Genomic DNA, 12,416 nt, shown 5'->3' on the forward strand with positions numbered 1-12,416 from the left:
AGCTGCTTCCTTCAAGGAAAAAAATCCACTTTATATTAGTTTGTTCTGTTCACCTTATTTTCACTTATTTCAGGTTTAATAAATTCAAATCAGTTTTAATAATTTCTGATAAGGGTTACCTAAGTACAAATTACAACTAAAATAAGTTTTAATAAGGTCTAATAAGTTCAGGTAAGTTCAGATAAGTTAAAATAAGTTCAGATCAATGAAAATCAAGTGAATAGAACACACCCTTAAGGCCCTGTTCTGTTCACCTTATTTTCACTTATTTCAGGGTTAATAAGTTCATATAAGGGTTAATAAGTTCAGATAAGATAAGTTCAGAAAAAATAAGTTCTGATAAGTTGTGATAAGGGTTAATCAGGGCTACCGAAGTTTAATTTATTACTAAAATAAGTTCTAATAAGGCTATTAAGTTCAAATACGTTCAGATAAGTAAAAATCAGGTGAATAGAACGCACCTAAATATCTTTATAATCATTTAATAATGCATCACAAATTTTTGTAGTCTTTGAATCATATGGTAGTAGGATGAGATGATGAGTATCCCGTATGGTATTTAATCGGAATGAAAAATATACTTATAATCATTTAATAATGCATCACATATTTTTGTAGTCTTTGAATTATATGTTTAATATATATGAACCGTTTATTTATTTGATATCATGATGCATGGGTGCAAAGAAAAAATTATTGAGATATGCCTAGGTAATTATCTACCCATACCCAAACATTCTTCACATTACATTATATCTAATGAATGAAGTGTTCTCTCCAATTTATTTTGACTTGATTGGTTTCATAACATGACTTATTTTATACAAATTCACTAAGGCCAAATCTAGCAATACCAAAATCAAAAAATTTAACATATTTTCAAAAGTTAATATAAGTCGAAGCTACACACCATTGCATCAACACACTCTAGTCAAATTCAACTCATCCTTTTTCATGGCATATTACGGTTTTAAACTGTTTTGCATACATTAAGGAAGTTATTAATTGCTTTTAATGTTGATTGAAAATTGAAATGACAATACATGTGTTGTATTTTAACTTTAAAATTGAGCCCTTAAAAAAAGGAAATGCTTAGCTTATACGAAGTAACTAAATTAATAAGACAAGAGAAGCATTAAATTAAAAAAATTGTGAAAGTAGTTTTTTATGGAAAAGGATAACTTAAATAGAGAGGATTAGGGGCCACATGACTCAATGAATAATTAACAAAGGAGAGAGAATGAGAGAAAAATATGTAGATGAAGGGCGTTAGAGCAACTCCAATGGTTGTAGATAGGGACTTGCTTGCAATATTAAATAATCCCTAGCTACTAGCTTAATCATTGGGGCTAGAAAATGCAATTAGCTTAGCTAAACAAATTAGCTTGACAAATCTTGCTAAAATAAAACAAATCAAAATAAATAAAATGAAATTTATCAACGTAAATTAAGGAGGTGTGGTCCATTTAAATAGTAAGCTATTACCTAGCCATTGGAGCTAAAATGACAATTAGCTTAAAAACTTATGTGGCATAGCAAGCTAATTTGACAATTAGCTTGCCATTGGAGTTGCTCTTATAAATCAGTAATTACACTTATTATTAATCATAATAACAAGTGTCCATTGGTGTTTTAATGATAATAACAAGTACTCCCTCTGTTTTATAATAATCAATCGCAATACTTTTGATCTATACGGAGTACTATATTTGTCAATTCTTGACCGACCCGACTTGATTTCATATCCATTTTACTGAGAGAGAACCCGACCCGACCCAAATGACCTGAATAGACCCGTTTTGACCCATATATCATAATTGGTAATGATCCTAGCAATTCAAACCACTCAAACCAAATGACCCAAACAACCCAAAATTTGACCCAAACCCGACCCGTTGACCCGAACTGGCAGGTCTAATCAACGTACATGTCAATGCACAACTTTGGCCATTAATATTTATAAATATATATAATTAAGAAATATTAAAGCTTGATTTAATGAAAATATACATATATAAATGAGAAAATAATCAAAAAAAAATTTTACATGACAAGATATTTCTTTTTTTTTTTTTATTTATAAATTGATAAAAAAATAAAGACAAAATAAGCATATATATGAATAGTGCAAAAGTCAAAGTGTTGATATTATTACGAAACATAGGAAATATTCATTATCGATACTTTTAAACCTCATGTTGATACAAAAATTGCATTATTATGAGGTCTAAAAGTACCGACAAAATTATTGCCCTTAAACTACCAGGTACAAATCTAAAAGTCTAAAACCACCCCTGCCTAGGCCATCACCCATCTAGGTACATATCCACCAATCACCACCTCATCCCCATCTCATAATGCTTATACGCGTCTATAAAAATTTCCGTACCTTTATTAAAAATAAAACTTAGGCCTTGTTCTTTTGGATGTATTTCACTTCAATTTAATAACAATAACAATAACAACAACAACAACAACAACAACAACAACAACAACAACAATAATAATAATAATAATAATTCAGTTCATTGCAGTTAAGTTTAGGTCGTTTCAAGTTAATTAGTTTATTTTAGTCCACTTCAGCTAAAAAATAAAAAGGCTTTAAGCCTTTAACTGTTCAACAAATCTCATAACCAAATTTATCTTTGAATGTTGGACAAGCTAAGTAAAAACAGAGCCTTATTAATTAAGATAATTCAAACTTCAATAATCTAGACTAGTGTTTAAGATAATACTTTATGAGTAAAGCCTAGTTTAATAACATAGTTGTTTCTTACCAGATTGAGAAATGTCTAAAAACACGAGTAATACTTTCTCTAACTACTCTATTGCATTAAAACGTCTTTTTCAAATTAACCTAATCGTAAGACATTACTAGATTAAGTGGATTAAATCAATTTATATGATAACATATTACATATTCCTTGACTGTGTCAAGAAGATAGACAAAGTCATTACCTGCTAAGTGAAAAAGTTGATTAAAATTAACCAACTAATCTTATTATAAAACTAATCAATTAGAAAAGAAAGTTTCGTGATTAATGACTAATTCTACGTACGTCTTTGATCCATAGCCTAGCTTCCTTAAACTCAACTAACTATAAAAGGCATAATTCAGCATGCAAGAATTATAACTTGTATTAGAAATTAAATCCTCACATACAATTGAGTGTAACACAATTTCATAAGAGGAAAAAAAAAAAAAAGATGGAAGCTCGTTATTTTCTTGCTTACCTTACTTTCTTTGCCTTGTCTTCCTATGTGGCCTACGCAACGGATCCTACTCAATTACAAGACTTCTGTGTCGCGATGAATGATCCAAATAATGAAAGTATGTTTTTGTCACAAATTAATGATGTGAATTTATAATTGTTTGTACTTAACTAAACTTGATGTTGATGTTAATTGTATAACTAATTTGCAGTGTTTGTGAACGGATTGCTATGCAAGAATCCAATGGCTGCCAAACCCGAGGATTTCTTTTTCGAAGGGCTAGACAAGCCAGGAAACACTAACAACATGGTACGTTCCAATGTCACACTAGTATCCGCATTACAACTTGCAGGGCTCAACACCCTCGGCATATCTTTGGCTAGGATCGACTATGCACCTTATGGCCTAAATCCTCCTCACACTCATCCTCGTGCAAGTGAAATCCTTACAGTCATTGAAGGAACCCTCTATGTTGGATTCGTAACTTCTAACCTTGCGAATGGAGACAACAAGTTGTTCGCAAAGGTGCTTAACAAAGGAGATGTTTTTGTTTTTCCACAAGGCCTCGTTCATTTTCAATTCAATGCTGGAAAAGTTCCTGCTATCGCTATTGCTGGATTAAGCAGCCAAAACCCTGGTACGGTCACCATTGCTAAGGCGGTGTTTGGGGCTGAGCCACCTATCTCGGTTGATGTTCTAAGCAAGGCCTTTCAGCTAGATGATCACATAGTAAAGAAGCTTCAGTCTCAGTTTTGGATGAGCCCTTAATTCTTCCATCATTTTGGAGTATTAATACAAACCGTTGATTTGATATTTCAAATGTAGAACTACAAAAATCAGTATTTGTATATCATAGCCAAGTGAATAAAGATCGATATGGTCTTGGTTTATCAGTTTTACTTTATTGTGTTCTTAATGTGTCTTAATATATTTTACATGTGCTATTCCACGAGATATTTCTTCAATAATTTCCTATTTTATTGAATTGTAATGGAAAATTTTCTCAAAAATAATACAGTATAATACAAGTACTTTCGAATTGTTTATGTCTCACAAATAATACTTCTATGTTGCAACTAAAAGTTAAGGTAGTATATAGAACTATATAAGAAATAATTTTTAATAATCTAAAATATTTACTGGTGTTTTGTTTAGTATGGATTATGGAAACACACCCCTTTAAATGTTTTCCTACTCAACTTTTGTTTTTTATTTCTATCAAACACAAATCACTTTAGATGGTTTTGGGTCATGCCTTGTGCTAAGCCCACTTGCTTTGGGTAGGATAGGCCCAACCTATAAGCTACATGCTGTGTCAAAATTTATTCAAAAGATCAACCCATGCACGTCCCAAGCCCATATGTCAATTAACCGTGTCAAGCCTTATTAGGCCGGGCCTTGTGTTTCTTTCAAAAAAGGCAGCCACGGCCCAACATTTACAACAATGAACAATGTGCCATGTCCTGTATTATTTTTGTGCTAGTGCCATCTATATAAATCACCAATCCAATACCATTTGGGTATACTTTGTTGAGTAAGATATTATAAGTAGAAATAATATATTTCTTTAATAATTTATCTTGTATATCAAAGTAGAAGAGAAGGGGAAGACACATACCCAAGTTTCTAGACTTTTACAAACAGATGAAACTTCAAACAGATGTCTTCTTTGGTTACAGCCATGCCTTTGCAGAAAACAAAAAAGATGGGGGAAAAAAAAAAGCTCTAAGCTGAACTGTTGCTATTCTTAACAATGTGATATGGAAAAGATACAGGACTTAAAAATGTAACCTATGTGTACAAAGTAATATGAAGTGTGACAGATCTTGGAAAAAAGAAGTCACTCCTGTATCAACTTCTAAGTATTACCACCAATGAGTCAGTGATACGTATTTGCAGGTCTGGTTTCCCAAAGTACTCTATCAGAGCCAATTCAAAATCTACTTTCTTCAGATCGTGAGCTGAAGTATGATTGGAATCAGGTTTCCAGGGTTACATGCTATAGATTGTCTAAATCCTGATATTTTCCATGTCTTCTATCACAAGATGTTCAGAATCTAATTTCTTAGAATCTCCTGCTCGAGCTAGTTTAAACTCTGATTTCTTCATGTCTTCTACTGCAGACTGATCAGTATCTGGTTTCGTTAGTTCTTCGGTCCCAAGTTCATATTTCTTATAGCCGTTTGGAGAAGGCTGTTCAGAAACAGAATTCTTCTTCAATTCTGTCTTTGTATGTTCAGCATCTGAACCCTTCATATTTCCTCCTGGGGCTTCAAATCCTAATTCCTTATTGTCTTCTGCTGAAATCAGTTCACAATCCAAATTATTTTTTCCATCTGATGTAGGCTCTTCGGAATTTGATTTGTTTGTTTCCTCATTGTCCACATTCTTCTTTACAACCTCAAATGGCTCAAGCTTTGAGTCAAGATTCTTAACAGCATTTGTGAAAGATCTCACACTTTGCATTCCGGCCAACCGGCCAGAAGATTCCTGCCAGAGAGGGTGAATGTTATATTTGCATGGGAAGTGCAATTTAAAAAATAAACAAGTGCATTGCATTAAATTTAATGCAGTGAACATGAGAAAATTCTTCTCACAGGCAATGAACCTAACAGCTAAGCTCACAAACAGTCATAGTAACAAGTGAAAAGAAAACAAACACGAGAACAATTTAGCCAACAAGCAGCACACACACACAAAAGGTATGAAGTTTATAGTTTAGGTTAGGTCAGAACAATTGCTGCTGGCAGCCTTTAACAACAGACCTTGGTAACTTGGTTACTCTTTGTTAACCTGTAACGTACATCTTTTCAAACACGTTTAGGCAATTTTTAGCCTACTATAATGATCAATGAGCATGAAGTAAAACCCTTGAAGATCTAGGTGATTGTAAATTACTGAATTTGATACAATATATACTGATCTCCATGGTTGACTGAAGATAGCTAATAAGGAAAATTACGTTAGTGCCCAACAGTGGGAAAAATTCATACCTTCCCAATCATAAAATCCACATAGTTTACCAATCAGCAAGTTAAAACATAACAGAAACCTCTGCAAACTTTCCCTAAATATTAGACACAGGGTAATACTTCAATGCAATGCATTGAAGGATAATAACTTCAAATACAAGCTTGAGATTCCATCTATGCTGTGTCCATGCTTCCATGTCCAAATTAACAGTGTCCCTGTGTCTGAAATTTCTAGACTTGATGTGTTAAGACAAATGGATAACCTAGATGTGTTAGATGCTTGGATTTGTACCAGCACCCAACACTTGTACCAGTGTATGAGTAACATACGTCGCACAAGCATCACCTTCCAAAATCTATACAAATAAGATAAAAACCCATTTGGCATAAGCGCATGTAGCCTATCCACACCCACCTCGGTGTTGCCAAAGTGATAAGTGTTCATTTGGAGTTAAGATCATATTTAGGGGTGATTAATTTTCCATTTGCCACCTTATAGCATGATCAAATATGTGCAATAGTGCAAGTGAGGGGACATAGAGCCATATCGCAAAGGCAGATTAATTTCATGATAAAAGCTTGCCACAAAAGTACTGCAATTAGGCAGCCAAGCCCATCTTGCCAATTCTCATTGCTTTCCTAAGCAAGCTCTGTGAGCATTCACAATTGTGCTTCCACAAATAATCAAGTTATGCATCCTGAACTGGTACTAAAATTAGCAAGTCCATTTAGCCAAAAACACAGAAAAGATCTGAACCAGTGTTACAGAGTTATTGAGTAAGGGAAAACTCAAACTTAGACAAAACCAATCACTCTTTGTTTTGAACATTATACTTCTAACTGGAAAAGAGTCAACAATCACAAGCTACTATAGTTTTGACAGTTGTAATTTGAGTAAGCAGGGTGCATCTTGAATTTTATATTAGAAAGGGAAAATTGCCATAACAAAAGCTGCTGCTTGTGAAATGTGAAGTATATGACAATAAATGGAAATTCTCTACAGGGGAGAGAAAAATAAAATAACAGATATTGAGATTTTGAACTCACCAGTTCTATCTGGTCAGCTCGATGCGCCAAATCCTCAGCTGAAACTCCCTTGTGAAGATATTGAAGAGCATATAGCAAGTGAGAACGAATATCATCCAAAAAGTGTTCCTTGACATTACAACTAGGGACAGTAGCTTGACATCCAATTGAGTAGAAGGGGCAGTTTACAAGCTTCATTGGACAGACAGTAATGCAATGCCTGTCCATTTCCCGTCTCATGAGGATTTCAGGGCATTTCTGCTCACAAGGAAGCATCTTGAAGGGACAGACAGAATCATGAAGTTCCATTTGAGCAGCACTGAAAGTGGCACAACATCCCTCATTTCTACACAAAACAGTCCTGAAACCACAACGTGGACGATGTTGTTTAAGTTCTTCCTCAGACTTGAACTTCAAATTGCAGTGAAATTCATTCTTAAAATCGACATTCTTAAGGAGAGTTTGTGCAATAGTTTCCCTCCTATCTAACAACCAGAAGCTATTCAACTCCATTTCTTGTACAAAATCATCGATTTTGTCCTCTCTCATGTCACTAAGCAGCCACCCTGAAACCCGGGTCAATATATTCCTCTTGAGGGTAGCAAAATCTTCGATGAGGTCAGAAATTATGTCTGATGGCTGGTCAGATTTTCCCTCAGGACCCTCTTCTGAGAGGAAAGATTCTGCAACAAAGGATTCACTTCTCTCCATAAGATAATCCAACATCTCCTTTCTTATCTCAGCAGCAACAGTGCCAGGACTTTTGAACATATCTCCCGTTGTATTGTCAACACATGCAGTAGATAAACCTTCAAGTAAAACTAGAGCCATCTTGTGAACCATTTCCTTATCACAAAGTTCACAACTAAATTTTTTACCTCCCTCCTTCACATCTTCAAATTTTTCTTGTTTGAGATCAACCTCAGTGAAAGCTGTATCTGGATCCATCATCTTGAAAACAAAATTTCAACAAATATAATCCCCCTCTTACATAACAAAATATAAGAGATTATCTTGAGCTAGAACTTTGACGCTGAAATGCTTCACAGCCTTTCGGACTTCAAGTCTTCAACACCAATCACAAACCAACCATCTAAAGCAAAGCAGGGGAACTGTTAAAATAGGAAACTAAACGACCTTAAAGGTATTCGCACAACCAAACCACATAAGGCAGTGTTACTGTCACATTTTTCTTTAAATGAGTTTCACCAAGATTATGTTTTTTCAAGCAAAATGAGTTAAGCATTAAAAACTTAAGTTCAATAAAAACAAGTCGGTCCAACAATAAATGAGTCTAGTTAAGCAAAAGTTCAAGAAAAATAAGCCAATGAGGACAGAACCCTGGTACAAGTCTCATAGACACACACAACAAAAGCATCTAATGAGCAAAATTTGGCAATGCGCCAATGCTCACGATTCAATCATTTGTAGGCAAAATTATTCAATTGTCCAATGTCATACATATGGAGTGTTGAGGATTAGACATCGAAACTCCGGGACAAGGAAGATTACAATTGAAAGGATTACTCACACTATCATATCAATAGGTCGAAATTTTCATATCAATTAGCCACTTCTTAGCTAATCAACAAAACACATATGGCATTACAAATCATACATCAATTTCTAATAATTGATGAATTTCTTAACATATTATAAAATAATACATCACAAATTGAAGTTGACAAATAGGAAACAATCATCTAAACATTTTATACATGCCAACTATAAAAATTACATTGCAATTTTCAATAAAATGCCGAAATATTAAATGCAAAGCGATTAAACAATTGATATAACCAAAATTTTCAATAGCAGAAAAAGAATTCAAATTAAGCAAGCTTTCAAAATAAGCAAGTTCAAACCGAAAAAAATCAAAACTTACATTTCACATAAATCTGTTATAAGAACATAATTTGACCATAATTTCAAATTGTTTCATCTTTCTTCCTGCAAAAAAATCGAAAAAAAAAAAAGTAAATTAAAATTATCACATTTTGAAAAATATAATAGGGTAACAGAAATTAAATCAAAATTAAATCGCCACACTCACAGAAATCGAAGAGAGAATCCAGAAAATGGAAAGGTTGAAACCTAAATGCGGATGAAATTTGGAAAGGAAAGAGAGGTGAATTGAATTGAGGAGAGAGAAAATTGTAATTGGATGATCAAAGAGAGCGGAAAGAGATTAATTAATGTCTAAATTTGATTAAATGTTGACCCGTTATGTTGGCTTTTTTTTATTTTTTTTTAGTGCTCCTCCATACTTGAGTCGCCATTCCTTTACTTGGGCAGGCCTCAAGAGAATTGAAAAGTTTTTTGTGGGACAAAAGGAGAAAATGTAAAAATACGCTCTATTTCACAATAATGTTCTCATTTGTCATGTTAGCAGTATTCCGTATATCATCATGTTAGGTTTTAGACTAAAAAATCGTGAGGGTTAAGATTTGGTAAAGGTCCTTCTCCTTACTATAAAATAAATCTTATGTACTCTGTATATGAATAATCAATAATACAAAAAGACACACCAAGAATAATATTAGAAAGTAATATCTTATCAATCTACTAATTCTACTCCAACTCTAATTCGATTAATGATGCGCAACTTTTGGATTGTGCAGGGAATATTTCAAGCATCCCACACTTGAGCCCCACTGTGACCATACATTTAAGCATGGTGGCGTCCAAAGGGAAGGAAGCTAGAGTAAAAGAGTCGCCAACAAGTTTTAGGAACTTGTAAACCGTTCACAGGGTGAAGGTTACACCCCTTCACGATCCAGGAGATCGTTAACTCTAATAGGTCTGGAACCATGATTGGAAGTTCGGGGATGAAGGTACAAATCCAACCTAAAAGAGATTGAACTTGCCCTAAAAATAGGCCTTTACTTTATTCTTCTCGTATTCATGTGCGCTTTTTGACTAACATACAATCAATAGGTTAACCCTAAACCTGTTTAATCTATGTTGGTTGAATTTAATGCACAAATAAATCTATTATTGGCGATCACTTGAATTATAATCATATTAGCCTAAACAAGATTATTAATTATCTTATTAAGCGTGATTACAAGTACAAATTCCCTTTAAACATGCATAAAAGGTGTGATCAAGCAATAACAATAATATATCAAGCAACATAATAAATTGACAACAATCATCATCATCATAATACTCTCAATAAAGCATAATAATAATAGCAAGATCCTAGGCATGATGATAACAAGATTAATAACAAACCCTAGCATGTCACTAAACAATAAAGATCAAAGCTTTATTCCTAGCATGATACTAACATGCTATTAGGAAAGAAATAGGAAGCATCATAATAATATACATGATATCAAAAATATTAGTTAACCCTAAACATGATACTAGGAATCAACAAAATAATCTAAGCATGATTTCTATATCAAAATATCACTAAAGCAATTAAAGTACTTACTTCGATGCCTCGTACCTCTTTCTAATAACAAAATAAACACGTTAGTAATTTCAAGGAAAAATATTAAAATAGACAATTAAATTGAATAATTGAAATAGAGGTTTGGGACCAAACCCTCAGAAATTATAAACCTTTCACGTCTAGGGCGAAGGCAACTTCGAACTTGGCTAGGTGTGTCTAGAGCTAATGTATGAGGAATTTTGTAAGAGGGAAGGTTTAGAAAAAGAAGAGAAAAAGAATAAGTTTCTAGCTTTTAGAGAGAGATTGATGATTGTTGTTGTGAATTGTAGATGTAGATGATTGAAAATAGGGAAATTCGACCCCTATTTATAGAAAAAAAAAAATAGCACGGGATCAAAGAAAATCATATTCGGAATAAAATACCTCATGTCGCCAACGACAGGAGTCAGCGCCAGACGACAAGCTCGGCGCTAGGCGACGAAAGTCAGCGCCAGGCGACGACTCTGTCGTCCCGCGCTGGTTCAAAAGTACAACGCGCTTTTACACGCGGAATCACCTTTTAAACCGGTTACAGGTAATTTTGCGTCCAAGCTATCAGATTTAATATATTTTATTCAAAATAAAACATCTTTTTAAAAAAAATATAATTATCAATCCTAATCTTATTAGAATTAAAGAGAACTTTCTAGATATTCCTAGAAGATCAAAATCAGTCCTAATTACTTTAGGAATAATAATTAATAGGCCCTCTTCTAGATTATTGGACCACATTTAAAATCATTGGGCCTAATTTAATTTAATCCATAACTTCCTCATAATTCATCGGAATTGGGCTTATAATATATAATTGGAAATCTCTTTTCAAGCCCAATCAAACCACACTATTATTGGACCCTTATCATGGACCAGACCAAATTGGACTGACTATTTTTATATAAATAGAGTAAGAAAAGAAATATTTTTGAAAAAAAAAGAGATATATTTTAATAAAAACATCCACATCACTAGACTTTCCACACTTTCACTTTGTTCGATAATCACAAAGACGTGAAAGGCCAGGTATTCATCACTGGGTTTGGTTTTGGGGAGACACATTTGGGTGTCTACAGAAGCCCCCACTTTGACTGAGTTTGGAGAAACGTAAGTTTCGAAAACAAAAGTCAAAGTAGCGATAGGGACGGAGAATGATTCAGAATGTTCTGCGATCCTAAATCATTCTTGTAACGCCGATACCTACAAACTAGCGTTAATTAAACAGATAACAGAGTTAAGAAACGCGTATCTTGCACCGTCGAGCACACGTCTCTGGAGTAACCGATTTTTGTTTGACGATCTTCCTTAAGCTAGGGGATACCGCCTGAAGACTACCACGCTTGTAGCTGCCTTCAATTTCCGCTGTTTTATGACCATCTTCCACATCCTAGGGAACACGATCGAAGATAACTTCGCTTGAAATCACCTCCTATTTCTGAAGACCTTCTACATCCTAGGGAACGCCGTCGAAGATTACTTTGCTTGAAGCCATCCTCAATTTTCTGACAACCTTCCACATCCTAGGGAACGCCATCGAAGATAACTTCGCTTGAAGCCATCCTCAATTTTCTGACTTCCACATCCTAGGGAACTCCGTCGAAGATAACTTCACTTGAAGTCATCCTCAGTTATTGCGATAATATTCCGAAGAAAATTATCGAAGCCCAACGCTTGTCGATCCTTAAAGCTCGCTTGAACTTTGCTGCTGTGATGTTTGCTGAAATTATCGCGGTGCTAGTACGTCGGCGCGTTTTGCTGCTTGTGAACCA

The 12,416-nt window shown here is 34.2% G+C and overlaps 2 protein-coding genes across 2 annotated transcripts; one reads left to right on the forward strand and one right to left on the reverse strand.

Moving 5' to 3' along the window:
* Positions 1-3,207: 3,207 nt before the first annotated feature.
* On the forward strand, positions 3,208-3,981 carry LOC145578831 (germin-like protein subfamily 1 member 15). Its single transcript, XM_081636130.1, has 2 exons — positions 3,208-3,331; positions 3,425-3,981. The coding sequence occupies exons 1-2, from the start codon at positions 3,208-3,210 to the stop codon at positions 3,979-3,981; spliced, it is 681 nt and encodes a 226-aa protein (XP_081492256.1).
* An 817-nt stretch (positions 3,982-4,798) lies between these two features.
* Positions 4,799-9,541, reverse strand: LOC145578832 (uncharacterized). The gene is made up of 4 exons (XM_081636131.1): positions 9,265-9,541; positions 9,097-9,161; positions 7,233-8,304; positions 4,799-5,703 (listed from the first exon to the last, which is right to left on the reverse strand). The coding sequence occupies exons 3-4, from the start codon at positions 8,160-8,162 to the stop codon at positions 5,224-5,226; spliced, it is 1,410 nt and encodes a 469-aa protein (XP_081492257.1). The 5' UTR covers positions 8,163-8,304; positions 9,097-9,161; positions 9,265-9,541; the 3' UTR covers positions 4,799-5,223.
* Between the last annotated feature and the right edge of the window lie 2,875 nt (positions 9,542-12,416).

The sequence above is a fragment of the Chenopodium album genome, chromosome 14, assembly GCF_948465745.1.
Source record: "Chenopodium album chromosome 14, dcCheAlbu1.1, whole genome shotgun sequence".
Lineage (NCBI taxonomy): Eukaryota > Viridiplantae > Streptophyta > Magnoliopsida > Caryophyllales > Amaranthaceae > Chenopodium > Chenopodium album.

What these genes read in the sequence shown, in the direction of transcription:
- LOC145578831 (XM_081636130.1), top strand. Translation starts at nt 3,208, where the DNA reads ATGGAAGCTCGTTATTTTCTTGCTTACCTTACTTTCTTTGCCTTGTCT. An exon ending in GAATGATCCAAATAATGAAA is followed by an intron (nt 3,332 to 3,424) that starts GTATGTTTTTGT and finishes ACTAATTTGCAG; the next exon opens with TGTTTGTGAACGGATTGCTA.
- LOC145578832 (XM_081636131.1), bottom strand. Translation starts at nt 8,162, where the DNA reads ATGATGGATCCAGATACAGCTTTCACTGAGGTTGATCTCAAACAAGAA. An exon ending in GAGCTGACCAGATAGAACTG is followed by an intron (nt 5,704 to 7,232) that starts GTGAGTTCAAAA and finishes CCTCTCTGGCAG; the next exon opens with GAATCTTCTGGCCGGTTGGC.